This window comes from Eumetopias jubatus, unplaced genomic scaffold, assembly GCF_037043125.1.
Source record: "Eumetopias jubatus isolate StellerSeaLion01/CBP00866 unplaced genomic scaffold, mEumJub1_p1.0 scaffold_10, whole genome shotgun sequence".
In the NCBI taxonomy this organism is placed as follows: domain Eukaryota; kingdom Metazoa; phylum Chordata; class Mammalia; order Carnivora; family Otariidae; genus Eumetopias; species Eumetopias jubatus.
Window position 1 is genome coordinate 85,975,490 of NW_028274816.1, and position 26,956 is coordinate 86,002,445.

The 26,956-nt window shown below is 43.7% G+C and overlaps 1 protein-coding gene across 7 annotated transcripts in view; it reads left to right on the forward strand.

Annotated features, from left to right (window-relative positions):
• Positions 1–26,956, forward strand: part of RNF157 (ring finger protein 157) — a 77,336-nt gene that overhangs the window by 16,786 nt on the left and 33,594 nt on the right. For all 7 annotated transcript variants that reach the window (XM_028112331.2, XM_028112334.2, XM_028112335.2 and 4 more), the window contains exon 2: positions 4,566–4,684. In XM_028112331.2, coding sequence (XP_027968132.1) covers positions 4,566–4,684 — 119 coding nt within the window. The remainder of the gene's footprint in view (positions 1–4,565; positions 4,685–26,956) is intronic.

Here is a 26,956-nt window from a genome sequence, read left to right on the forward strand (position 1 = left end):
GTTTTAGTTTTATAAAACAAAGTTTCCATGACTTAAAAAGTTTAAAATCTTTGATTTGCAATTGTGCTATGACAGTAAATAAATTGCTATTACTTAGAGGCCTAAACAATTTTTTTCCCTAAGCCTGTTTCTATAGGCAGACATACTTCAGTAATTTCACAGATTTGAAAGAAAAGGTTTTTTTAATTAGCATTTTTGTTAACATGTAGGGTACCCATAAAGTTTAATGTGTACAATGTGATGATTTGATATGTGTATATCTTGTAAAAGGCACACAGAGTTGTAGAAAAATGGGAAATAGGTTTAATTGTTCTTCATTGTATGATGTTATACTTCATAGCAGTTTGGTGGCAAATGTCAGAATATCTCATTGGGCCAGATGAGATCAATAAATTATGGGATCAATTGAGCAATATTTAATTTCACTGTGATGTTAGGAATATGCCCTAATAGCTTACATTCATTGGGTAAATTATTTAAAACAGTGAATTTTTTTAATATTTTATTTTTAAGTAATCTCTACACCCAACGTGAGGCTTGAACCCACAACCCCAAGATCAAGAGTCTCATGTGCTGCCGACTGAGCCAGCCAGGCGCCCCAAGATAGTGAATTCTAACTGAGATATTTTGTTGTTCGCATGATGAGGAACAAATAGTTGTATTTTTCTTTGTGGGCAGTTGAAGTCAATTTATTGATTTGGACTCTTGGTTCAAAAGTTGTCCTTAGGGGCACCTGGGTGGCTCAGTTGTTAAGCGTCTGCCTTTGGCTCAGGTCATGATCCCAGGGTCCTGGGATCGAGCCCCGCGTTGGGCTCCCTGCTCTGTGGGGAGCCTGCTTCTCCCTCTCCCACTCCCCCTGCTTGTGTTCCTTCTCTCGCTGTCTCTCTCTCTGTCAAATAAATAAATAAATAAAAATCTTAAAAAAAATACTGAACTTGGATTACTGTTGGACATTCTAGACCAAACCTTATTTTTTTTCTTTATTTCTTTTTACTGTAGTGAAAAATATGTAACATTAAATTTATTATCCTACCATTTTTAAGCTTATAGTTCAGTAGTGTTAAGATCGCTAGAACTTTTTCTTCTTGCAAAACGGAAACTCTATACACTTTAAACACTAACTCCCTCTTCTCCCACTCATACCTTATGTTTTAAATATAATTTTGGAGATCTGTGTATGATGTGTTTTCTTTTTTTTCCCCTTTCCTGAGATGTAATTGACATTTAACATTGTGTCAGTTTAAGATGTACAACGTGATGATGTGATGTATGTCTGTCTTGTAAAATGATTACCATAAGATGTATCTTCTTAAATCCCACAAAGAAATTCAATATGAATTTTGGTTAAGAAATTATAGCTAACTTGGGGTGCCTGGGCGGCTCAGTCGGTTGAGCATCCGACTCTTGATTTTGGCTCAGTTCGTGATCTCAGGGTCGTAAGACTGAGCTCTGTGTTGGGTTCCATGCTAGGTGTGGAGCCTGCTTAAGAGTCTCTCTCTCCCTCTCCCTTGGCCCCTCCCTCCCCCCCTCAAAAAAATAAATAAGAAATTATAGCTAGCTAATAATGAAAAACTTGCAGTTTATCCATTAGTCATATATGTCCGTATTAGCAAACAGGCAAAGTATTGTAGTATAGCTCTTTTTCCCTACCATTTCTGATTTTAGAGCATGGTTCATGCTAAGAAGTAAAAATGTGCACAAGCTGTCCAAAAGGTGTTTTTTTCAGGAACTGTTAGTGTGTTAGGTGTTACTGTCTGCTGATATGGTAGCTATACAAGACTCTGCACTGGTTCCTCCCTTTAGACAGCTGGGGCAAATAGACAGAAAGCTTTATCCAGGCTGCAGATGGCGGATTTGTTCTGTCTCACTAGCCTAACTAGGACAAGTTATTAGACGTGTCCATTTCAAAAGAAAGCCACAAGCCAGCTTTTGGTTGCCTTAAGCTCATTTTTTCTTTTAACTGGTAAGGTACTTTTATTTTAAGTGCACCAAGGGAGATCATCTTTTTAAAGGAATTTTGTACCAACTCTGCTACTGAAATGAAAAGTCCTTTTTTCATCTCTCAAATATTGACCCTAATTTTAAATCTTTGTATATTTGTGTTCTTGATTTTTAATGTAAGGCAAAACTACAATTAGCTTTATACTGCTTTCTTGGTAATTTCTTCTCTTTTAATATTATGGCAAAAAAAAAAGCCATTTCCAATAGAACCCTATCACCACCTTTAACCCTAGGTCCCCCAAGTCATTAGTGCTCTCCTCTTGCTGGGATCAATCACTACCACCTGTAAGTTGATTTTCTGTCTGGATTTCATTGTCCCTTCATCTCTCACCTGACGGTTCACACATGCTAGAAACTCAGCATGTCCCATACTGAACTGAACCGTATAACTCCAGGCACCAAACCTGCTTCTCTCCATTCTTTATTCATGTCTTGGGCAAGCCATCCATCAGTGTAAAATCTTTTTATTTTATTTTATTTTAGGAATTTCTATCCCCAACGTGGAGCTCAAACTCACGACATGGGAATCAAGAGTCACACGCTCTACCAACTGAGCCAGCGAGGCTCCCAAAAATCTTTACCTTTTAAAATTTCAACTAATGTATAATAAATATATAATCTCTAATGTATAGAAGATATATTTTGGTAAGGTTCAATAGTAAATGACTTAATTATTTGAGATGGCTGTTTCTACTTAAGGCAACTGGGCACCTCCCCCCTCTATAAATTATGCACTTGGAAAATAGGGCTTGCAAGTGCTCGACATAAATAATTGATAATTAAGCTTTTCTAAGTGATGAACTTCACTGTTGTATCACCGCAGATGGCTGCCGTTTGTATTTTTCAGTTTTGGTGGAGGAACTCGTGAAAGTTCCTCAGTGATAGATTTCGGCTGCTTTTACTCTCAAATAATGTTTTCCTACTTGTTGTTTAATTAAAGAATTGCCTCACTTTGTGGTGAGTGATTTTATCCACATTGCTTTGTGTAATAAGTCTTTCTAGACTAAAGCTCCATGGGAAGAAAACCCAAGAATGAATATTTGGTTCAGTTTTTCTGTTAGAATTTTCTTTGTCTTCCTTCCTGTGGCTTCTTCACAGGCTGAAAGTGCTGAATCTCGTTTTCAGTTTGCAGTAAACTTTCTCTCTTTTTTTTTAAGATTTTATTTATTTATTTATTTGAGAGCGAGAATGAGAGAGAGAGAGCACATGAAGGGGGAAGGGTCAGAGGGAGAAGCAGACTCCCTGCTGAGCAGGGAGCCCGACGTGGGACTCAGTCCCGGGACCCCAGGATCATGACCTGAGCTGAAGGCAGTCGCTTAACCGACTCAGCCACCCAGGCACCTGCAGTAAACTTTCAACCAAAGTTGAAATTGGTTTGGAAAATGTATCTATACCCTCACCGTGTGACAGATGACGATGAAGCCTCTCACTGTTTCAGAAGTTCTTTGGGTTAATCCAGGAATTGGGGTATGTGAGGAGAGCCTTGAGAAGGCGTTTTGTGACATAAGTCCTTCCCTTCGGATGGCTTACCTTCCTGGGAGTATTTAGATTATAGAAATTTGGGTTAAGAGGCATTCATTTAGTCATCGAGGTTGGAAAGTATTCCCGCACGGAATTCGCAGCGTTACCTAGGCCTCCCATGGTGACTTACCAGTGCTGTCATGTCCTGGCACAGTTCCTCGTCTGTCTGGGGGGCGAGGCAGACGGGGATTCTGACCCCTGGCTGCTGATCGCCTCTAGTTATTAGAGTGTTAGAAATATCCCTGCCTCCTGGCTAGTCAGAGTGGGGCAAAGAGCACCTGCCGTAACTGACATCCCTGAAACCCTGGCCATTCACAGTTAGTGAATTTGAGACTGAGGGTGTGTGTACACGTGTGTGTGCATGCAGGTGTATCTGTATCATAGCACTGAACTATTGCCTTGTTAAACTCCATAATCTGTGTGGCAATTGGTAGGTAAAGGCAAGGACAGCTGTATTATTTACATTCGTATTTTCCTGTTAACAATCATTTTGAAGCACATATGAAAAAGGAAGAGCCTTCATTGGAAAGGGTTATAGAGGTATATACGTAGTGGTAGGCAGGTACTGAGACTTCTGTGTATAGGTACGAGCTGGCTTAGGAAAATCCAGGCAAAGAAATGTATGTGTGTGTATACAGGCTGATACCTGTAGTTAAGATTCCTGAATATACAGAGGATAGAAAGTAACCACTTCAAGTTTAAGGGGGGAAAAAAAACAGGAACAAAATACATGTATATGTTCATGAATGTGCACTGAGGGGCCTTCTGGTCTTTTGGCGGATGGTATTGTAGACAGATCATGATAAGGATTCAATTAATAATGTTAAAAGGAAAATTGATCTATTTATGTTGGGTATCTTGGGTTCTCACTGCTATGATTTTGCTGATTTTGTGCCACTGTCCCAAATCCAGAGACAATTCTCTTGGGGTTACCAGTTACACTAATTATTTGTTTGAAGGGTTAACATTTTTTTTGAGTTGGCTTTTTTACTTGGTTTAGCGTGACTGGTTTCTGTTTGATGTTTCTGTCTCTCCCGGTCTAGGAAGCTATTTTGCCAGCCACTTCATTATGGGAGGAGAGAAGTTTGACTCCACGCACCCTGAGGGTTACCTATTTGGAGAGAACAGTGATCTGAACTTTCTGGGGAACAGACCAGTAACGGTATGGTGATAACCTGTTTACTTCCAGGTGGGGCTTCGGTGGCCAATTCAAACAGTCTTATAAAGTTTGTAATCACTGGCTCATCAGTGTCTATAGCTTGGTGTGAGTTGAGAGGGGCCCTGGGAGCCAGACCACAGCCCCTTTGCTGGCAGTGGGTCTCTTGTCACTAGAGGCTGACCTGTGGAAGGGCTGCTGGAGTCTGCCTAAGGGTGAGGACATCTCACATGCTCTGGCTGTCCTACGGATTCTTGTCTCTGCCTAGATGCCACCTCCACAGACAGCCCTCCCTCCCAGCTCTGCTAGCGCATCCTCACCTTGCTTTTTTCCTTCTTCATAACACCTTAACAGCATATAGGATTTTATTTCTGTCTCGCCCTGTTTATTATCTGCCTTCTCTTTTAGAATGTAAACTTCACAGGACAGGAGGTGTTTTTACTGTTGCACCCCAGCACCTAGAACAAAGCCTGGTACATACTGACAAGCCCTTAAAGATTTGTTGAATGAATGACCGAAAAGTTTTCCCTTGATATCTGAATTGATATTAGACTATGTCTCTGTTCATTCAACTCATTCCATAAACTCTTACGGAGCAACCTCTCTGCACCCAGCTGAGGCTTCGGAAGAATGGCTGCCATATGGCTTGTGAGTAGCCGCTGTGAGCCAAGGAAGGTCCTCGAGACTTTTCAGACATTATTCCTAATCTTCATAAGGAGCCACCTGACAGATTTATCATTACTCCTTTTTTTTTTTTTAAGTAAGCTTTATGCCTAACGTGTGAGACTTGAACTTACCACCCGAGGTCAAGAGTCTTGTTCTCGGGTATTAAGGAGGGCACTTGTGATGAGCTCCAGGTGTTCTATGTAAGTGGTGAATCACGAAATCCTACACCTGAAACTAATATTACACTGTGTTAACAACTGGGATTTAAATAAAAACTTGAAAAAAATAAAAGTCATGTGCTCTACCGACTGATCCAGCTAGGCGCCCCAGAAGGTTTATTATTTACCCCATTTTATAAGAGGGAGACCTGAGGTTCCAAGAAACGAGTAATGACAATACTAGCGTTTGCGAAGCGCATGCTATGTTCCAGGCACTGTTCTAAGTGTTTACATGAAGTTTTCCCAAAGTCAAATAACCAGGTCTGCATGGCCGAAGATCAGTAACTTTTCCACTGCTTCTCATTGCTTCAACATATCCTGCCTTCCTCCAGAAGCTCCCAGTGTATGGGGCAGACGAAACATAGGAACAGGAAATGTCTGAATAGCAGCAGAGGTCTGAAGTGATGGGACGCTGTGGGGCTTGAGAGCAGGAGAGGAAGACGGCGTGCGCAGGTTGCTGGTGCTGAGGAGAGGTGGAGGGCGTTGAGCGAGGCTTTGGAGATGCCTGGGTTTTCACCAGTGGGGTGGGGAAGGGGCTTTGCAGGAGAGAGGTGCAGAGGACGGGCCTAAAAGCGTTCCCATTGTTGTTGAATCAGCAAACATTTACCAAGCAGCGGCTATGTGCCAGGTACTGTGATAGGCGCTGGGGATACAAAGCTGAAATGAGCATGATTTGTTTCTCCCTGGAACAAATAAAGAAGCCAGTCTGGCGGGAGTGGACGTTTCCTGATGGCGAGACACGATTGGAAAGGTAGGTGGAGGACTCCATTGCCTCCAGAGGTTTTTGACTCGTTCCTGTAGGCTGTGGGGAATAGTGAAGATTTTTAGGCAGACAAGTGACCTGGAGAATTTTTTTTTTTTTTTTAATGATATGTTTCCACTGTTTTTTTCTTTTGTATCTGGAGTGACCCCCTCCTCTCATTCACAGTTCAGGAGTGCTTTCAAAATGCCCCATCCTTTCTGTTTCACGTTTAGTCCTGCCAACTAATGCTCATCAAATGTCTGCTCTTTTTTTTTTTAAGGTTTTATTTATTTATTTGACAGAGACACAGCGAGAGAGGGAACACAGCAGGGGGAATGGGAGAGGGAGAAGCAGGCTCTCTGCGGAGCAGGGAGCCCGATGCGGGGCTCAATCCCAGGACCCTGGGATCATGACCTGAGCCGAAGGCAGACACTTAATGACTGAGCCACCCAGGCGCCCCAAATGTCTGCTCTTTGATTTTGTTACTCTGCCTTAGCAATTAGAGTAGAGGGATCTTTCTTTTTTGATAGAGCCAGTAAGAATTTTGCCTCCCCCCGCGGGAGTCAGCTCGTGCTTGGAAAACGGCCCTTTCTTCTTATGGGGACTTGCCATTTGCATCGGTTACTCCTTTTCTGTTTCCTTCCCTCTGGTGTCAGAATAGGGTTTTTGTTTTGTTTTGTTTTTAATTTTGAACTTTTCAGGCCATAGAGATTATTTAAAGACAAATAAATGCTTCCCTGGGGTCATTTGGAGGTTTCTGCAGGCTGGCATACCTTCCCAGTTCAGTTGCCTCGTTGACACTTCTCTGTGAACCCATGAGAGACTGAGCTCCTCCCGAAGCCCTGAGCAGCTTTGACCTTACACTTGAGACTTTTTCCCAAGGAGTGTCAACACTGGACTTTTTTTTGTTGTTTCTATGTAGTCATCATTAAATATGCTTGATGCTGTACCAAGCAAATGTTTCCAAAAGACATCAAATCAGAGTAACTTCGAATAGGCAGCTCGAACTGTAGTACACGGAATGAACGTGGCACGTTCCCTTTTCTTTCCCCACACGTTATTCCATAGTGGTAACAGCGAACATTTACGGGACACTTCCTGTTTGCAAGGCCTGGTTGTTCTAAGCTCTTCATCTGTGTCCTCTCATTTTGCCCTCACACCCTGATGAGGCAGGTCCTTATTGGACAGATGAGGAACATGGGCACCAGGAATTTAAACAAGGATCAGCAAGCCTGTAAGTGGTTGAATCAGGATTTGAACCCAGCAGTCCAGCTCCAGAGGCTGAAGCGCTCTGTTGTTGCTGCTCGTCAGGGCGTGTGTGCTCAGGATCTCTGTCCACATCACGTCGGTGAGTCTGTCCAAGTAGGTCATCAAGTACGAATTGTGAGATGCGGAGAGAGATCTAAAAGTAGACCTAGTGGCAGGGACATGATCTCTTGGAGTATCTCTTGGGAGAGCTGCTATGTGGTATGTAATTCCATCTGCCGCTGTGACCTCTGTGTTTTGCTGTTACTGCACATCACACCTGGTTAGGGGACGGCCCAGAGATTGGGGATGGACTTGTAGCTTGATTTCTGAGGAATGGACTTCTACTCTCTAGAAACATGTCCCTGGGGCGCCTGGGTGGCTCAGTTGGTTAAGCGACTGCCTTCGGCTCAGGTCATGATCCTGGAGTCCCGGGATCGAGTCCCACATCGGGCTCCCTGCTCAGCGGGGAGTCTGCTTCTCCCTCTGACCCTCTTCCCTCTCGTGCTCTCTCTCTCTCTCATTTTCTCTCTCTTAAATAAATAAAAATCTTAAAAAAATTGTTATATAAAATATAAATACCATAGACTTCTTGGCTTGTGGGACTTGTGGTCTTTCCTGTCATTTCTGACAGATCAGACTTAAAAGTATCTCCTGCAAACGTATCACTCGGCCTATAGTTTGTACCGGAGCCCTGCTGGTCTACACTTAAAATAATCTGTCAAAGTCAAATTTAGTATCAAGTCCTAAGGGTCAGATTTAAAGAACGAGAGTGTGCATATACCTAGAAGGATGGTGGAAGAGAGGTTAGAATCAAGATTTCAGGTTTTGTTTACATCTTACCATTAAACCCTTTGCAACCTTGGCAGATCTATCGCTAAGGCTCTCAAATTACCCAGTGTAAACGGGGAGAGTTCTAACTTTATAGGAATGTGATGCTTGAAAAATGCCTTGGAATTGCTGGATAAAAAGAAGCCCAGAGCAATGGTGGCTACACTGCTATCCCCTCAGGTTGGTTATTTATGCAGCTACTGAGAGTTTTCGGTGGAGAGAATATTCACTGGCTTTTAAGTAACTGTCTTAAGTAGTGAACAGGGCTTCTGAAGGTCTTTCTGCTCTGATCCCTGCATCTAGAGGAGCTAAGATCCCTGTGTTTGTGCATCACAGTTATAAAATGTTAAATAAAGACCATCCTTCCCCTTCCTAGGTGGGGAAGAGCCAGTGCTGATTTTTTGCTCCTTTACTGAGCTAGGTCTTCTTTTGTCAAGGTAAATTACTGCTAAAACTCTAAGTTATTTAGAGGCTCAGTGAACTGAGGATTGACAGAGAATCAAATGATACCTGAGTCCAAACGTATCCTCTCACCTTTGAGGAAAGTAGTTGAGTTTTGGTCAAGCCCCTGATACTCCACATTATCTTGTGTGTTCTGTTCCTGGGCCGCTGGAGCTTTTTCCTCCTCATGCTCCCTGCAGCCAGGACTGCACAGCTGGCCTTAAGAACCAAGGTGCACACAGGTGGGCCTTTCTTCTCCCCCTAATAGAGATACACCCAATCAAGTCTCTGTAAATTGAGCCCCTTTATTCACACGTGTGCAGGAAGAGCAGGGTATTTTATTTTATTTTATTTTATTTTTTATTTATTTGAGAGAGAATGAAAGTGAGAGTGATCACAGAGGGAGAGGGAGAAGCAGGCTCCCCGCTGAGCGGAGAGCCTGATACAGGGCTCGATTCCAGGACCTGGAGATCGTGACCTGACCCGAAGGCAGACACTTCATGGACTGAGCCACCCAGGCGCCCTGAGAGCAAGTTATTTAAAGGAACTTGACAGTATATCCATTTGTGCAGTAGAGTTTTACACATGTAGAGCTTTGTGTCAGTCATGGTGCCATTCATTTGTTCAGTATTTGCAAATCATATACTGTGCTAACAACCAGGAGTGCAAAGATGAAAAAAAACTTGGCCCCTGCCCCAAGGCACTTCCAGTATGATGGGGCAGGCAGACTGCCCATGACTGTGACGTGTCCTGGTAAGTTCTATGTGACTGTATGAGAGACAGGGCCAGAGTGCTCTGAGAGCAGAGAGGAGTGAGGATGCTTTCTACCCAGGACACTGGCTCTGAGAGATGACTCCTTGGACGGGGTGGGGTGAGCAGGATTTCCCAGGTGGATATTGGGAAGGTCATTAAGGCAGAATTAACAAGCAATGTAAGGAAGCAACTAAGATGCAGACGTGCCTGTTGGGTTTCCAGAATGGTGAGTGGGCTGTAAGGGTTGAATTTTGAGGGATGTTGGTGAGAGCTGAGGTTGGAAAGACAAACTGGGCCCATGTTTGAAGGGTCATGAGGATTGTACTGAGAAGTTTATGCCTTTCTCCATAAGGCACTAAAGAAGGTCATAGTCACGAGTTGCTTTGCCACTGACTAGCTTCGTGGTGTTGGTTAATGTATTGGCCATGAGTTTCCCCATCTATAAAAATACCTATCTTGCAGATACATTTTAAGAATTCAAAGAATGACAGCTATTATGATTTGATTGACCTTTCAGAAAGTTAATTTTTTTTAAAAAGATTTTATTTATTTATTTGACAGAGAGAGAGAGAGACAGCGAGAGAGGGAACACAAGCAGGGGGAGTGAGAGAGGGAGAAGCAGGCTTCCCGCCGAGCAGAGAGCCCGATGTGGGGCTCGATCCCAGGACCCTGGGATCATGACCTGAGCCGAAGGCAGATGCTTAGCGACTGAGCCACCCAGGTGCCCCTAGAAAGTTAATTCTTTAAATCACCTCATGGTGTAGAGAGTGAATTGGAAAGACAGAAGATGAGGGACCAATTAGGTAGTGGTTTGTCTTAGTTAAGGAAGAAGATACAAAGTGCCTGAGCTAGAATAGTGGCATTAAAAATAAAGATGGTGCAGATTCAAGAATTGTGGGCAGTGTGAATTGAAGTCAGGGAGTAGTTGGGGACATGAGGAGCAACCTCTGTGGGACAGCTAACACTTAGACTGGTTGCTGTGTGTGGGTTTTATCTGCAGTTTGGTTTGTGCCCAGGCCCCAGTGTCTTCAGATGGGTCAGTCACAATACAGGCATCCTGTGTTTGACTGCTCGGGCTGCTGAAACAAAACACCATAAACTAGGGGCCTAAACAACAGGTATTCATTGCTCAAGTTCTGGAGGCTGGGAAGGCCGAGATCAAGGTGCTGGCAGATTTAGTTCTGGTGAGGACCTTCTTGTAATTGACCTTCTTGCTGGGTCCTCACATGCTGGAAAGAGAGTGCTCTCTCCCTCTTCGTCTCCTTTTAAGGGCACTAATCCCATCTTGAGAGACCCACCATTATGACCTCATCTAACCCGAATTACCTCCCCAAAGCCTCATCTCCAAATACGGTCCCATTGGGGGTTAGGCCTTCAACATATGAATTTTTAGCAGGACATACAAGAGCCTGTGGCAAGAACATGCCTCTTTTCTGTGGGTATGTGGGTATGCATTGTAGATTGAGTTATTTGTCTTTTGCATGCTATTCATCTTTCTTCCTTCATAAATTGTACTGCCACTATGTTTGGCATTTAGTTTGGCGGTATTTATATTTTTAGTTATGCAGACCCTTTAAGTCAAGCGACTTTATGGGGCGCCTGGGTGGCTCAGTCTGTTAAGCGGCTGCCTTCGGCTCAGGTCATGATCCCAGGGTCCTGGGATCGAGCCCCATATCGGGCTCCCTGCTCGGCAGAGAGCCTGCTTCTCCCTCTCTGTCTGCCGCTCTGCCTACTTACGCTCTCTCTCTAGCTCTGTTAAATAAATAAATAAATAAAAATCTTAAGAAAGAAAAGTCAAGCGATTTCATTTCTCTGAATCTCTGTATAAAGGAGAAACACCCTCCTTTATATTCTGCTACAACACTGATTCACTTTTGACACCAGAAGTGGGCTTTGCACGCATCAGGCAGGAATTGTTAAATAAATTATAGTGTGTCTACACTAAGAACTGGTGTTCAGGGGGTGCCTGGGTGGCTCAGTCGTTAAGCATCTGCCTTCAGCTCAGGTCATGATCCCAGGGTCCTGGGATCGAGCTCCACATCGGGCTCCCTGCTCAGCGGGAAGCCTGCTTCTCCCTCTCCCACTCCCTCTGCTTGTGTTCCCTCTCTCGCTGTGTCTCTCTCTGTCAAATAAATAAAATCTTTAAAAAAAAAACAACTGGTATTCAGCCAAAAATAAAGTAGATTTGTACCCACTGAGATGAAAATATGTCCATGACCACATGGTTTGCTGAAAAAAGCAAGTTGTTATGTATAATGTGGAACCTGATTCATTTCTGATCAGAATAACAGTGTGTCACAATATACGTATGTTTGTGTATTTATATTTGTAGGTACACAAAATACGTCTGAGAACAATGCATTTTACCCTGTCACAGTGGTAACTATTGGGGCACATCAGTGAGGGGAGGTACTTCTGACTTTGTATTCTTCTATGTGGATATGTGTATTTGAATTTTTTCTAATGAACACATTTTTATTTTTAAAACAAGCATTTAAATTTTCTGTAAAAATAGGAAAAGGGACTACTTACTGCTGAGCAGGGGAGGAGACAGTTCTAGGAAAATATATGGAATAGGAAAGTTAAGGAAATTCATAAAATAATGGCTTAATTGTTTAGTGAACTACAGGAAGGGTGTGGCCTGCTGAGGGAGGTTGGGGGCTTGTGGAGCATAACAAAAAGATCAGAATAAGCATGGTGAGGACTGGAGCCAGGTAGCTGCATCCCACTGGTGTCAATATGCAATGATTTACCTTTAGAAACATTTGATTCGAGGTGCCTGGGTAGCTCAGTGAAGTCTGTGCCTTCGGTTCAGGTCATGATCTCGGGGTCCTGGGATCAAGCCCCAAGTTGGGCTCTCCACTCAGTGGCGAGTCTGCTTCTCCCTCTCCCTCTGTGATCTCTCTCACTTTTGTTCTCTCTCAAATAAAATTTTTTTTAAAGTTTTTATTTATTTATTTGACAGAGAGAGAGAGGGCACAAGTAGGCAGAACAGCAGGGAGAGGGAGAGGAAGAAGCATGCTCTCCGCTGAGCAGGGAGCCCGACGTGGGGCTCAATCCCAGGACCCTGGGATCATGACCTGAGCCGAAGGCAGACGCTTAACGACTGAGCCACCCAGGTGCCCCTTAACTTACTTTCTGTTGTTTTTCTTCTCACTTTTTTATTGTGAATTGTGAAATATTTATATGTGAATATATGAATCATGTATCTACAGTTTAAAGAAACCATAAACAGCCTGTACCCGCCACCCAGATCAAGAATTGGAACATCGGCAGCACCTCCGAAGTTCTGCCTGTGCCTGACCCTGATTGTATCTGTATTACTTTGTTAAATAAGAGCTTTATGGAGATATAATTCACCATGGGTTTCTGCATGGTAGAGTTACCATCTTTCTCTTTGTCGTTAATAAGTATCTTGGGGAAGATACTTTGAAACTACTGCTTAGATTTCTTTTTTTAATGCAAAAAGTGTCAACTAAGTTTGCTCCTTCTTTTAGCTACATATGCTGCATTGGCCAAGTCTAGAGAAATAGGGCGTTCCATATTAGATCTACTGCCTTGCTTTGAGATGTAAGATGGGGATCATGGTTTTCTCTCTGGTATGTAAACTTCAGGGTATAGTTATATGGATAGAAGCTATAGAAAGGGGGGCACCTGGGTGGCTCAGTTGGTTAAGCATCCGACTCTTGATTTCGGCTTAGGTGGTGATCTCAGGGTTATAAGATTGAGCTCTGCGTCGGGCTCTGCACTGAGCACAGAATCTGCTTGAGATTCTCTCTCTTCCTCTCCTTCTCTCTCTCCAAAATAAATAAATATGGGTGTGTGGGTGGCTCAGTCGGTTAAGTGTCTGCCTTTGTCTCAGGTCATGATCCCAGGGTCCTCAGATCGAGCCCAGCTTTGGGCTCCCTGCTCGGCGGGAAGCCTGCTTCTCCCTCTCCCACTCCCCCTGCTTGTGTTCCCTCTCTCTCTCTCTCTGTCAAATAAATAAATAAAATCTTTAAAAAAATTTTTAAATTTTTATTTATTTTTAGAGAGAGAGCATGAGCAGAAGGGACAGAGGGAGAGAGAATCCCAAGCAGACTCCACGCTGAGCACGGAGCCCAATGTGGGGCTCAGTCTCATGACCCTGAGATGAGGACCTGAGCGGAAATCAAGGGTCTGATGCCCAACTGACTGTGCCACCCAGGTGCCCCTTGTTTACCATTTTATTGGACACCTGTGATATTCCAGGCTAATGTTAAACACTAGAGACACAAAGGCAGATAAAGTGCATCCCTGAACTAAGAAACTTTTCCAATAGCCAGGAAACGAGAACATCTTGGAGGAGGGGCTGAAGAGCAAGGGTTAACACAGGCATCTAAACAAGATGAGGGCTTTGTGCTCCAGATGATTCCATCTAACAAAAGCTTAGCATCCAGAGGGCTGTGGAGCTGGGCCTAGAGGGAGGGGCCTTGTCTGCCTTCCTGCAGGCTTCGGACTTTTCTCCTGTAAGCATGGGGAACCACTAGTGGGTTTTGTTGTTGTTGTTGTTGTTTTTTAAGATTTTTATTTATTTATTTAACAGAGATAGAGAGAGAGCACAAGTAGGCAGAGCGGCAGACAGAGGGAGAGGGAGAAGCAGGCTCTCCGCCGAGCAGGGAGCCCGATGCGGGGACCGATCCCAGGACCCCGGGAACATGATCTGAGCCAAAGGCAGACGCTTAACGACTGAGCCACCCAGGCGCCCCCCACTAGTGGGTTTTAAACTGGGAGTCCTAGAGTACACATTTTGAAAGCTCACTCAGACGATGTATAGAGGATGAATTAGAGGGTCGTGAGGACAGGTAAAGGGGCACCAGATGCCCACAGGAGACTCGATGGCAGTCTGATCTCAGGTTGCAGTGGGAACAAAGAAGATGGCCCCGATTCCTGGGGCAGGATTGACGTTGGTAACCAATATAAGCCACAGAGTCTTGGCTTTGGTAACAGGACTATCTTCGAGACCCCCAAAGGACATGGCCAGCTAGTGGGTTTTTCCGGTTCTGTGCGGCAGACCCATCCTAGCGTGCCAACTCCTATACACTTTTTGATCTTTTCTTCCAACAACTGCTGCGGCAGGTTCTGGAATCCATTAGTGTGGTCCATTGCTTTTCTGAGCTCCCATGAGGCCACCTTCCCCAGCGCAGGTTAGACCCAGGGCCCTTGCCACGGTGTTAATTCTGTATCACGAGAATATGCCCCCACACCAGCAGGCTCTCCCTCATCCAGCTTTGTATTCCACATCCCTTGATCCAGCACCCTCAGACCACTCCCACATACACTGTTCCGACCTGTGCCTGTGTTAGCCTGGGCCTGCGTATCTTTGGCATAATAACTCCCCCTTCTCTTAGCAGGCCTTCAGGCCCCAGGTGAGTGATACTCAGATTTGACCCTAATTATGGCCTATGGCCAGGAGGGAAGATGGGGCAGCGCCTTTGTAGGGCAAGCACTGTCTTGTCTTGTCTGAGACCGCTGCGTCATCTTCAAGCAAGAGGGATTCCCCTATCTTCCAAGGAGAGGAAGCCGGCCACTTTGCAGGTCCAGGGAATCTGGGGTTCACGGTTCTCAAGTGAATGTCCATAGACATCCCCTTCTCAAGCCTTAGAGGCCACTCTTTCCCCACTGGGGCCTGACTTTGACTTCTTAGACTTACCTGGACTAAGAGTTCAGCCTTCTTTTTGGTTCGGCCATTCTTTAAAATTAGGTCCCATGCCTTTAGGAGATGACTGTCTTTAAAATTTGCCAGGGAAGGCTGGCTGACTGTCACACTCAGCCTTAAATTGTTGACTGCTGCATCCGAGACTGGCTTTTTCCCTTTTCGATGAATGGATGGCTCTTAATAGCAGCCTCCCACTCCTACGGTTTTATTATCTCCATTTCTCCTCTACTTCCTGTACCAGAGACCATAAACCAGCCAGTGCATCCCCTGCCCTGTGTCGCACCACCACAGCACACCAGGGACCATCTGGGCGAGTGGGTAACCTACCCCCAAATTCCACCTGCAGAGTCCACTTCCTTAGGCAGCTGCTGATAGCAGCTTCTCTAGAAATAAACCTGAGATGGAGATCTTTGTGAGAGCTATTTATTGAAGGAAGGCTCTCCTGGGAATGTGGATAGCAGAAGCCAGAAGGGGCAGGGGAGCAAAAGTGAACAATGATGTGGTCTTGGCAGAGACTCACTTCAGCCTGGTCCCTCGGGAAAGCTTTGGAGTACAACTTGTACTGCAGAGTCGCCCTATCTTGAGGCAAGGGGCCTGGCCTTTTGTATGCCCTTGCCCATGTCTCACTGGCCGCTGATGGCCCCATGGTGCTATGATGAAGGAGAGATCAGGGGTACTTTCTTGGACCAGGAGGCTCTGGTTCCTAATTGCTGGAGAAGGAGCAGCTATGGGCTGTTTGTTGCCAACATTCTCAGCAGCTGGAGAACGGGAACACAGAGGGTAGAGGAGGGGCGCGAGAGCATCGCTGCGCAACTCGTTCTCACTTCTGCTCTTGCTTTTTTTCTCCCCTTGCTTTTTTTTTTTAAAGATTTTATTTATTTATTTGACAGAGAGAGACACAGCGAGAGATGGAACACAAGCAGGGGGAATGAGAGAGGGAGAAGCAGGCTTCCCGCGGAGCAGGGAGCCCGACATGGGACTTGATCCCAGGGCCCTGGGATCATGACCTGAGCCAAAGGCAGATGCTTAACGACTGAGCCACCCAGGCGCCCTGGCTTGTCCTTTTAAAAAGTGGTATTTATTGACGTATAAGAGATACACCAAAAGGTAACAAATCCTACATGTATGCTTGATTTTCATGAAGCAGACACACCTCTATGACCAGTATCCAGATCAAGAACTAGAACACGGCCAGTCCCACAGAAGCTCCCCTGATCCCTCTTCCTATCGCCACCCCTAACTCAGGGTAACCGCTATCCTGTCTTCTCTCCTGATTTGATCTTTCTATAAGTGGAACCATACAGACGGGCCCATTTATGTCTGGTTCCTTTCACGAAGAACGTTTGTGAGATTTGCTTATTTCATTGCGTCGAGCGATTGTTTATTCTCATTGTGCATGTGCTCCGTGTGTGAGTGCCCATAGTTCATCCACACGATGGTTTATAGCATTTGGCATTCTGTTGTGTGGGGCTTTGACCATCCTGTTGTATGTATCTCAAGGGGCGTATGGATGCATGTGTCTTCTGAGTGTATCTGGGACTGGCATTGCCTCGGCACGGGAGTATGGTCTTGTAGATACTGCTGAGCAGTTTCTCAACGCAATTACACCAATTTTCCTCCAACCAGCTTGGTTTAGAGTCCCCAGCGCTTAGTATTTTCCACCTTTTTCATCCTGGTGGGTGTGTATGATTAATTTTCATTTTCCTGATGATTCATGAGGTCGAGCATCCTTACATAAGTTTATCGTCCATTTGTTTTCCTCCTCTGTGAAGCGTCAGTTCAAATCTTTTCTATTAGCTTGTTTGGTTTTTCTATTAGCTTATCTGCTTTTTCTTTCTTGGTAAGGAAATACTAAGAAAATAGGAGTCCTTTCTCAAATAAGTATATTGCATATGTCTTTTCCCACTCTCTGCTTGCCTTCCACTCTCTCTTTTTCTTGGAATTTATGTATTTTTGTTGAGATATAATTGACATGTAGCATTGTGTAAGTTTCAGATATACATCATGTTGGTCAGACGTATTTATGTATTGCAGTAGGTTTGTAGTCTTGGCTAACAGCTGTCTCAGGTCACATGGTGGAGAACCCTGACCCTAACCCAAGCCCGGCACAGCTCTTGAGTGCTTCCTGCAGAATTCAGTAAAACTTAAGTATTTTGAGACCCGCACAACTCAATGTGAGGTCAAGCCAGATCTGACAGGAAGAACATCCTATTGAAACTCAAGCTTTTTAGCTTTTAACAGAATTTTCTTGTTCATCTATATTCAGTTCCAGCTACAGTCATTCATGTTTTCCTTTAACACCGGAAGTTCTTCTAAACTGGAAGGAAATGTAGTTCTGTCCAGTGCTGTACCATCATGGAAGAGGAGACCAGGATGTTTATATGGAGACACTTTAAAATGGGGTTTTTGTGTTTGGACTTTACAGAGCTGCTCCCCATCTCACCAGGATGTGTCCTGCTTTCGGGAGAGGGTGTATTGGCATCTCAAGCTGCAGTGAATTTCGTTGCCCTTCGTACCCCTCAAGCCCTGGCTTCTCCCCTCTTCCTAACATACACAAGAGGCTTGTGTGGTAATGGAGCACACGGTGTTGTGTGTGAGCTGAAAGAGGCCTTTGGGTATTTTATGTTAGCATTGTAAAGAATGTGTCTTGTCATTCTGGAAAGGGCAAAACTATAGGGATAGAAAACAGATGAGTGGTTGCCAGGGACTGGGTGCCGGGTGGGGTTGCCTACAGAAGGACACGAAGGAACATTTGGGGGCGATGGAAGTGTTCTGTATCTTGATTATGATGGTGGTTACGTAGCTGTATGTGTTTGTCAAAATTCAAAGAACCGTGTACACTAAAAAGGGTGAATTTTACTTTTGATGAAAATTAGATCTCAATTGGGCGCCTGGGTGGCTCAGATGGTTAAGCGTCTGCCTTCGGCTCAGGTCATGATCCCAGGGTCCTGGGATCGAGTCCCGCATCGGGCTCCCTGCTCCTTGGGAGCCTGCTTCTCCCTCTGCCTCTCTCTCTCTCTGTCTGTCTCTCATGAATAAATAAATAAAATCTTTAAAAAAAAAAAAAATTAGATCTCAATAAACGTGACTTAAAAAAAAAGAGTGTGTCTTAGAAAGGAGGATTAGGGGGGCGCCTGGGTGGCTCAAGTCGGTGAAGCGTCTGCCTTTGGCTCAGGTCATGGTCCTGGAGTCCCGGGATCGAGCCCCGCATTGGGCTCCCTGCTCAGCGGGCACTCTGCTTCTTCCTCTGCCCCTCACCCCACTCTCTCTCTCAAATAAATAATAAAAATAAAATCTTTAAAAAGAAAGGAAGGAGGAGTGGTTCATAGACATGCCAGTGCTCTCTCTGAGGCCGGCTGTCTACACAGCTCAGGCGGCCCCTGTCCGTTGGCAGACACCACTGAGAGAGGTGCAGAGCTGGGGGTGCATAGGGTGCCGGGAGGGGTACAGGGCAGCCTGGCCTCTGTTATCGGCAGCCCTCAGCCTCAGTCCCTAATCCCAGCTCCCCAGAAGCAGGTACGTCTGTCTCCCTGCAGGACAGAAGCTTGGTTTTCTTCAGTGGCTAGTGGTTGTTTTGGGTCATGCTGCAGAAGTCCTGTGTGTTAGACTGCCAGAGCCACAGCCTTGCTTACCTCCCATTTCACTTTACAGACTGCCAGGGTCACAACCTTGCTTACCTCCCACTGCCTTCCAGTCATGAGCTGAGAACCTCAACAAGCCTTCCGGTCACTGTGGTAGGAATTTATATGTCCCCCTGAGAGCCCGCTGTTCCTGAGAGGTTAAATTCTAATAGAGCATGTGGCAGATTTGCAGTAATTCTCCTGGGTCACAACAAAGTGAGATAGATACATCCTAATGCTATTTACTCCAAGTGCTTTAGGATTCATAGGTAAGAGATATTTATCTAATTGCTGATAATTTCATTCATACGTTCATTTTCCTAAGTACAGGCATACCTTGTTTCATGGCGCTTCACTTTCTTGCGCTTCGCAGATGTTGAGTGTTTTACAAATTGAAGGTTTGTGGCGATCCTGCATTGAGCAAGCCCAAAAGAATTTGTTCGCTTCATGTCTCGTGTTGCATTTTGGTAATTCTTACAATATTTCAAACTTTGTCATTATCATATTTGTTATGGTGATCTGGGATAAGTGATGATGACTCACTCACTGAAAGTTCAGATGATGGTCAGCATTTTAGCAATAAAATACATATATTTTTAAAGATTTTATTTATTCAAGAGAGAGAGACAGAGCACAAGCAGGGGGAGCAGCAGAGGGAGAGGGAGAAGCAGACTCCCTGCTGAGTGGATTCCAAAGCGGGGCTTGATCCCAGGACCCTGAGATCATGACCTGAGCCAAAGTCAGACACGTAACCAACTGAGCCACCCAGGCACCCCAGCAATAAAATGTTTTTTTTGAAGATTTTATTTATTTATTCATGAGAGACAGAGGAGGAGAGAGAGGGAGAGAGAGAGAGAGAGAAGCAGAGGGAGAAGCAGGCTCCCAAGGAGGAGGGAGCCCGATGTGGGACTCGATCCCAGGACCCTGGGATCATGACCCGAGCCGAAGGCAGACGCTTAACCATCTGAGCCACCCAGGCGCCCGCAATAAAATATTTTTAAATTAAGGCATCTATATCATTTTTTTACACATAATGCTATTACACACTTAATAGACTACAGCATAGTATGAACATAAGTTTTATAAGCACTGGGAAACCAAAACATTCATTTGACTCACTTTATTGCAGGGGTCTGGACCCGAAACCACAGTATCTCTGAGGTATGCGTGCCTTCACAGCTGTATTACAGGTAGAATTCTTTAAAGAAGATCGTATCATCGGGGTGCCTGGTTGGCTCAGTCGGTTGAGCGTCCGATTTGGTTTTAGCTCAGGTTATGATCTCAGGGTCCTGAGATCGAGCCCCACATTGAGCTTGGCACTCAGCATGGAGTCTGCTTGTTCCACTCCCTCTGCTCCTCCCCCTACTCTGTCTCTCTCTCATAAATAAATAAAATCTTTTTTTAAAAAAAGAAGATAGTATTATCACTAATGATAATCATGAATGATCACTAATGATCAACAATATTTTCATTAGCACTGTATGATCTTTAAAACATTTCTTTTTTTTTAAAAGATTTTATTTATTTATTTGAGAGAGAGAGAATGAGAGATAGAGAGCATGAGAGGGAAGAGGGTCAGAGGGAGAAGCAGACTCCCCGCTGAGCAGGGAGCCCGATGCGGGACTCGATTCCGGGACTCCAGGATCATGACCTGAGCCGAAGGCAGTTGCTTACCAACTGAGCCACCCAGGCGCCCCTCTTTAAAACATTTCTTATTTGATTTTAATTACCCTAGGAGATAGACGAGGGCTGTAAATCCCATTTTACAGATGAGACTGATGCCCAGAAACAATAAATTACTCACCTGAAATCTCACTTATCAGTAAGTGCAAGAATCGAGGCCTGAAACTGCGTCTTCTAGCTCCTGGTGTTGCCATTACTTTATTAAATAGTCTTATTTTCATTCTCTGCTCCCGCATGCAGTTCACTGGCAAGACCAGAAGGTCTTAGCGCCTAGTTAAACTTAATGAATGTTGATGCACAAACCCTTTATTAAAAAACACTTGGCACTGTGTGTTTTCCAGTTACTTTGTGAAGAACACTCTTTGTGCCAGCCTGCCCTTTAGCCTGAGGGGCAAATATTCAGAATCCTGAGAGTCATCATGGGCACATGCTCTGCTTTTCTGAAGATGTTATTCATGTATTTGAACCCATTTCTATCTTCTCCATGTTCTGGTCTAATCACTCCGGGTGATACAAAGACAACTCTAACTGGATCTTTCCCTCAAGTTTATAATCTGGCAGGAAGAGCAGACATACACACACACGGGGAGGACGTGATACATGAGTTGTTCAGTTTCACAGAAGCTCTGAGAAAGGAACTTTATGACATAAGTTTTGCTGACTCGGAAAGTGCCACTAAAACACTTGAACTTGTGGTTTGTTGGTTAATGCTGTTTCTTAAACCAGAACACAAAGATCTGAGTGGTATTCAGCAGTGAAACTAAAGCATCTGTGTTGTAGGAATTTCCTCGAAATTTCTTTGAAACATACTGAAGCTAAATGTACACACTCTCACCTCTGTTTCCTGTTGTCATCGGACGCACCACCTTACGGGAAACTATGCTTATTGCTGTTGCATTTCAGAGAAAAATTTGGTTCATTTTTTCAGCTTTTAAAGAGATGCATAGTGGCCTTAATTTGTAATGAAACTGTTCTACCAATTCTATAAAAGTCAAAGACTTCTGAGTCCAGTAACAGTTCGCTACATGTACAGGGTAGCATCCCCAAGAAGCACACTTATTGTAATCTCTAAAATGGTCTTGCCAGGCCCGTCAGGTAAAATAGCAGCCCCGATTATTACAGAAGTCAGTCTTTAGAAGGCAGCACTGATAAATGAGCTTTGCAGTAAAGATTACTATAATAAGAGAATGTAGTCCCTAGCCATTTTTTCTATTTATTAACATTTTAAATGCTGGAAACACCACAAGTGTATATCCTCAGTTAACCCATACCTTAAAATATGTTTAAAAGAAAGAGGAGAGGGGCACCTGGGTGGCTCAGTCATTAAGCGTCTGCCGTCGGCTCAGGTCATGATCCCGGGGTCCTGGGATTGAGCCCCTCATCGGGCTCCCTGCTCAGCGGGGAGCCTGCTTCTCCCTCTCCCACTCCCCCTGCTTGTGTTCCTGCTCTCGCTGTCTCTCTCTGTCAGATAAATAAATAAAATCTAAAAAAAAAAAAGAAGAAGAGAAATTCTGAGTCCTAGGTTCAGCAGGCCTCTGGGATCTGATAACCCCCACCTCTCCTCTCTGTCCCCTCAGCTCAAAGGGGAGGGAGCTGCTTCCTGAGGTCACTTGCTGTCAGCTCAGTGTCCCCTTCTCCTGTTTTAGTTCTCTAATGCCTGTTTAACCAGTACCTTATATTAAATTCTCTCTATTAAAATAACCAGTGTGGTTTCTGTTTTCCTAACTGGGCCTTGATTAATAGAGCCCTTAATCTCACAAATTATGAGGAAGCTAATAGTAAGCATATTTTACTGGTAAGGAAGTGGGGACTTAGGTACAGTAATTTCATCTGAAATATAATTTCGTCTGAAATTATATGACCAGTAGTACAAGAGCTGAGACCTATACCTGCTACTTTGAGATCCTTCTTTCCATTGCATCTTAGCATGTCTCTTGCTGAATAACCTCTTACACAACCATGGTCCATTTATCCAAACTAAAAATTAGCATAGGTGCATTACTATTTTTTAAAACTACAGACTTTACTCAGCTTTCTTTTCACAAACCATCCCCCCCAAAAACAACAACCACTACAGACTTTATTAGGACCACACTAGTTTTTCCACTCATGTCTCTTTTTTTGTTCCCGAATCTAATCCAGGATACCATACCTTTGCTTGTCACATCTCCTCATCTCCATTAATCTGTGACAGTTTCCTGGTTTTTCCTTATGTTTCATAACATTGACAATTCTGAGATGTACTGGTTAGGCATTTTGTAGAACTTCCCTTGGTTTGGTTTTCAGGTGTTTTCTTGTGATTAGACCAGGGTTATAGATTTGGGGGAAAACTACCAGGAGGTAAGTGCTCCCCTGATTGCATCACCTCAGAGGTGCATGATAGCTCATCTTAGTACTGCCGATGGTGACCTTGATCAGTTGGTCAAGGTGGTGTCTGTCAGGTTTACCCACTATACATCTTTCCTTTTCCATAATTTATTTGTTAGAAGCCAGTCACTAAATCCTTGCTGAACTTTTGACTTCCCACTTAATTAGGGAGCTATGCTTTCTTAACAGATTATTAAGTAGCAGTTAAAGAATCTTTGTATTAATGGCCAAGAATAACAAACCTAGGAATCAGATTAACGATGTTAGGTGATGTGACCGTGTATTGCCTCTTGGAGAATTATTATTCATTGTACAATCTTTGTTTTGTACCATGTTTAAACTTGTAACTTGGCTATTTGTAGTCTCAGAAAGCTTATGGTTAATGCCAGGACACCTATTTATTCTTGATGACCTGGAATCACCCCGACAGGCCCTGAAAGGTGATCAGAAGCTCAGGGTCTTAATAGCCTGGGGGAAATCAGTAAAAAGAGGAAGAGCCATAGAGACACAGTTGCTGAGAAGAGGAAAATTGGAGATGTTAAACGATGTGGCTAAAGGAGTGGAGATGTGCAAGAATGGGCTGAGAGGTGACAGGTGGTGGACATGGAGAGAGGCGGCGGTCTCAAGTAGGAGGCCAAGGGAGGGATGGGGATGGAACACAGGAGGAGAGGGAAACCAGTGACAAAAATTGACCTTGGAGTTGGACTCTGCACCTGGTATACTGTAATATGTGCATTTTGTCTCAGATCCACCATTTATATTCAGCCTATAAAGGTTATAGTTGTAGCTGCTAGGTTTCACTGTATAGCATACTTCAATGAGCTTAGGCTTTCATAGGAGCCAAATAAAGTAGTTCAGCTGGGTTATATAACCTTAGGTATTCACTGCTGTTAAAGGGTGACTGAAGAATAATCAGAGCTCTCAAAACTTTTGGAAGTTTAGCAGGACAAAGTGGAGCGAATGTCACCTTGTTAAATTAGCTGCAGAATACAGATCATAATATTAATAACTTAGAAATTAAAGTTATCAGGGCGCCAGGGTGGCTCAGTCGTTAGGCGTCTGCCTTCGGCCCAGGTCGTGATCCCAGGGTCCTGGGATTGAGCCCCGCATGGGGCCCCACATCGGGCTCCCTGCTCCGCAGAAAGCCTGCTTCTCCCTCTCCCACTCCCCCTGCTTGTGTCCCTGCTCTCTATCTCTGTCTCTGTCAAATAAATAAATAAAATCTTAAAAAAAAAAAAAGAAAGTTATCAAAACATATGCTGTAGGTTTTTATTGTGTGCTGATTATATGGGATTTACAAATCTCATGGTTAGCTGAAGAAAATAAAATCTCAATAGGGTTACTGACTCAGAGTAATGGCTTTCTTCCTAGGGATATATCTGCAAATAGATAGCCTAGCCAAAGTCACCAGACCTTACCAGGGCTGAGAATCGTGTCATTGATTGGCTTGTAAACTTAACTATTTCTGTATTTCCTACTGTTATTCTTTTTTCTCAAGCCAGAGCATATTTTCTTTCCAGGAATATGAGAGGAGACTTGACAACTCTTGTAATTAATCTTGGACCTTATTTATGTCGTATTAGAGTCAGTATATTTCAGTGGGAGCACAGAAGGACAGCCTGGAGTTTTTCAACTTGAAGACCAGCTTACGGTTTTTTTGTTTTTGAAATATGGAATGAAGAAGACTTTGTTCCTCTTGCCTGTCTTAGTAATTGGCCTGTTGAAAAATGACTGGAAAATAATACTTGGTGGCATTAGAACATTCATACGCTTCTTTGGGGACAGAAAAAAATATGTGTGGTGTATTTTAAAATACCTCTTTCGACTAATACCGGTCCGTGTCTCTCTGGGCATATTCAGTGTCAGGCATCTCAAAATCTCTTGTTTAAAAGTGGATTCTTATTTGTGAGCTGGATTATGAGTCTTCTGACCAGATGAAATCCGGAAGTCAGGCGTCTAGAATGGAGTGCTTGTCTGAAAGGAGTAGTTTCTCTGACCGTTAGTCATTATTTACCAGCTTGCTGGAGGGAAAAGATGACTGTCTGCTTTAATAAAAGCACTTCTTTTTTCCCTTTTAACCCCCTTTAAAATTATCTGGTGTTAGGCAAAATCCTTTATGGCTAAAAATAGCTCATCTTCAGGAAGGTACTTTTATTTTAGAAGCACAGTATGAGTGGGTTGTGCTTTATCTGGGTCCTGTTTGGGGGGGGGTGGTGTCTTGGTGAAAGCTTTCTCTCAGTGGGGAACTGAAAGTCGGGTAGGTTTCAGTTGTCACCAAAGCAGTACATAGCAATGGTCATTGACCCAGATCTGTGTGATTTTATGGTGGATGCTTTACTCTGCAGTGGATTTTTCATGCTTTTCTTATCACCTGTTAGGGTGATCGGAGAGAATTGGTTAACTGGGCATAATCTCATCCTAGGGTTTAAATATTTTGGAAAAGGTCAACGTTAGATGTGATGTCACATAGCCATGACATTGGTCCTGTGTGCTTCCTGCCAGGGAACCTTGCAGAGGAGTTAACAGACTATAAATAGACTGCCTTCTTGGATTGATTCCTTTGGTAACCAAACCTGGACACCGAGCATCTTTGTGTTAAGGTCATCTTGTGACACCCTCTTAGTGTCTCCTTCACATCTTTGATGTATGTGAAAAGAGTGTCTCACATGTTATCAGCTTTGTGATCACCAGTCTTTCTACACTGGTGATTGACTCCCCACGAGGACTGGATGGGAAATTAGTGAAAAAAGGTTTTACTGCTGTAAATATAGCTCATTTGACGTTCTGGTCCACAGCAAGCCCAATACAGTCTGTCTCAGGGCTGGTTAAATAGGCAAATTTGTATTCATTTCACAACGTTCAAGCCGAGACTAAACTGTTCTCCCCTGACACTGATTTAAGAAAATGTTCTAAAGCATCACCAGTCTAAAAATACCCACTGGTAAGTCTTGGACACACTACACATCTGAGAAGAGGGGAAGTAGAGAAAGCTGAGAAAATAAGCAGACATTAAATAAAAAGGAACTGAAATTTAAATATAAGAGTCCTAAAATCTATAAAAGAAAGCATTCATGTAGTGCTGTAAATGAGTTATTCATATGACCCCAGATGTTGGTTTCCATAGTAACTATTATTTGATTCTTTGGCACAAATATTACATATCTGCTAATGTATAAAATGAGTACTTTTCTATCTTAATTATAGATTATCTAAAATAATATCCTTTCTCTTTGAAGCAGGGCTTTGGCATTTGGAGCATTTTCTTTCCTAAATAAAAACTGAATTAGTGCATTTAATTTGTTTTTCTCCCCCACACTTTTCCCCCCCCTATTTTTCAGCCTTTTTTCCTATTAAGTTTCCTTTCAAGGAATGTTCATGGCATCATTGTTTGTAATTGTGAAGACTAGAAACAGATCAAGTCTTCATTAGTGAAAGATTAGTGAGTACATAATGGTATGAAGTAGACTTCTCTAAAAAATCCAGGGCTCTTTGGAGACACGATCAATTCCAGGGACGGAGAAAAACATAAGATTAACCTGGAATATCTTGTGACTCTAAAAAGTAAGGAAGTGCTCACAAAATGATGGAGGCATTGTCAAAGGACAGAGTAGCCAACTGAGGGAGCCCCCAACGGCCACATGGAGGGTGCTGTATGCATATGACCAAGCCCGAGGCTAATAGCAAATGTTAGCACATTGTGTATTTAAAAAAAAAAACAAAACTTTTTATCGAAGTTAATTATTTTTTCTGAATGACTGTAGTCCTTTTTATAGACTGCTGGGAATTGCCCAATAATTTACAACTAAAATAAGATATCTTATTACCTCATAGGCATTGTGAACATATTTTCTTTTTTTTTTTTTTTAAGATTTTATTTATTTATTTGACAGAAAGAGACAGGGAGAGCAGGAACACAAGCAGGGGGAGTGGGAGAGGGAGAAGCAGGCTTCCCGCTGAGCGGGGAGCCCGATGTGGGACTCGATCCCAGGACCCTGGGATCATGACCTGAGCCGAAGGCAGACGCTTAACGACTGA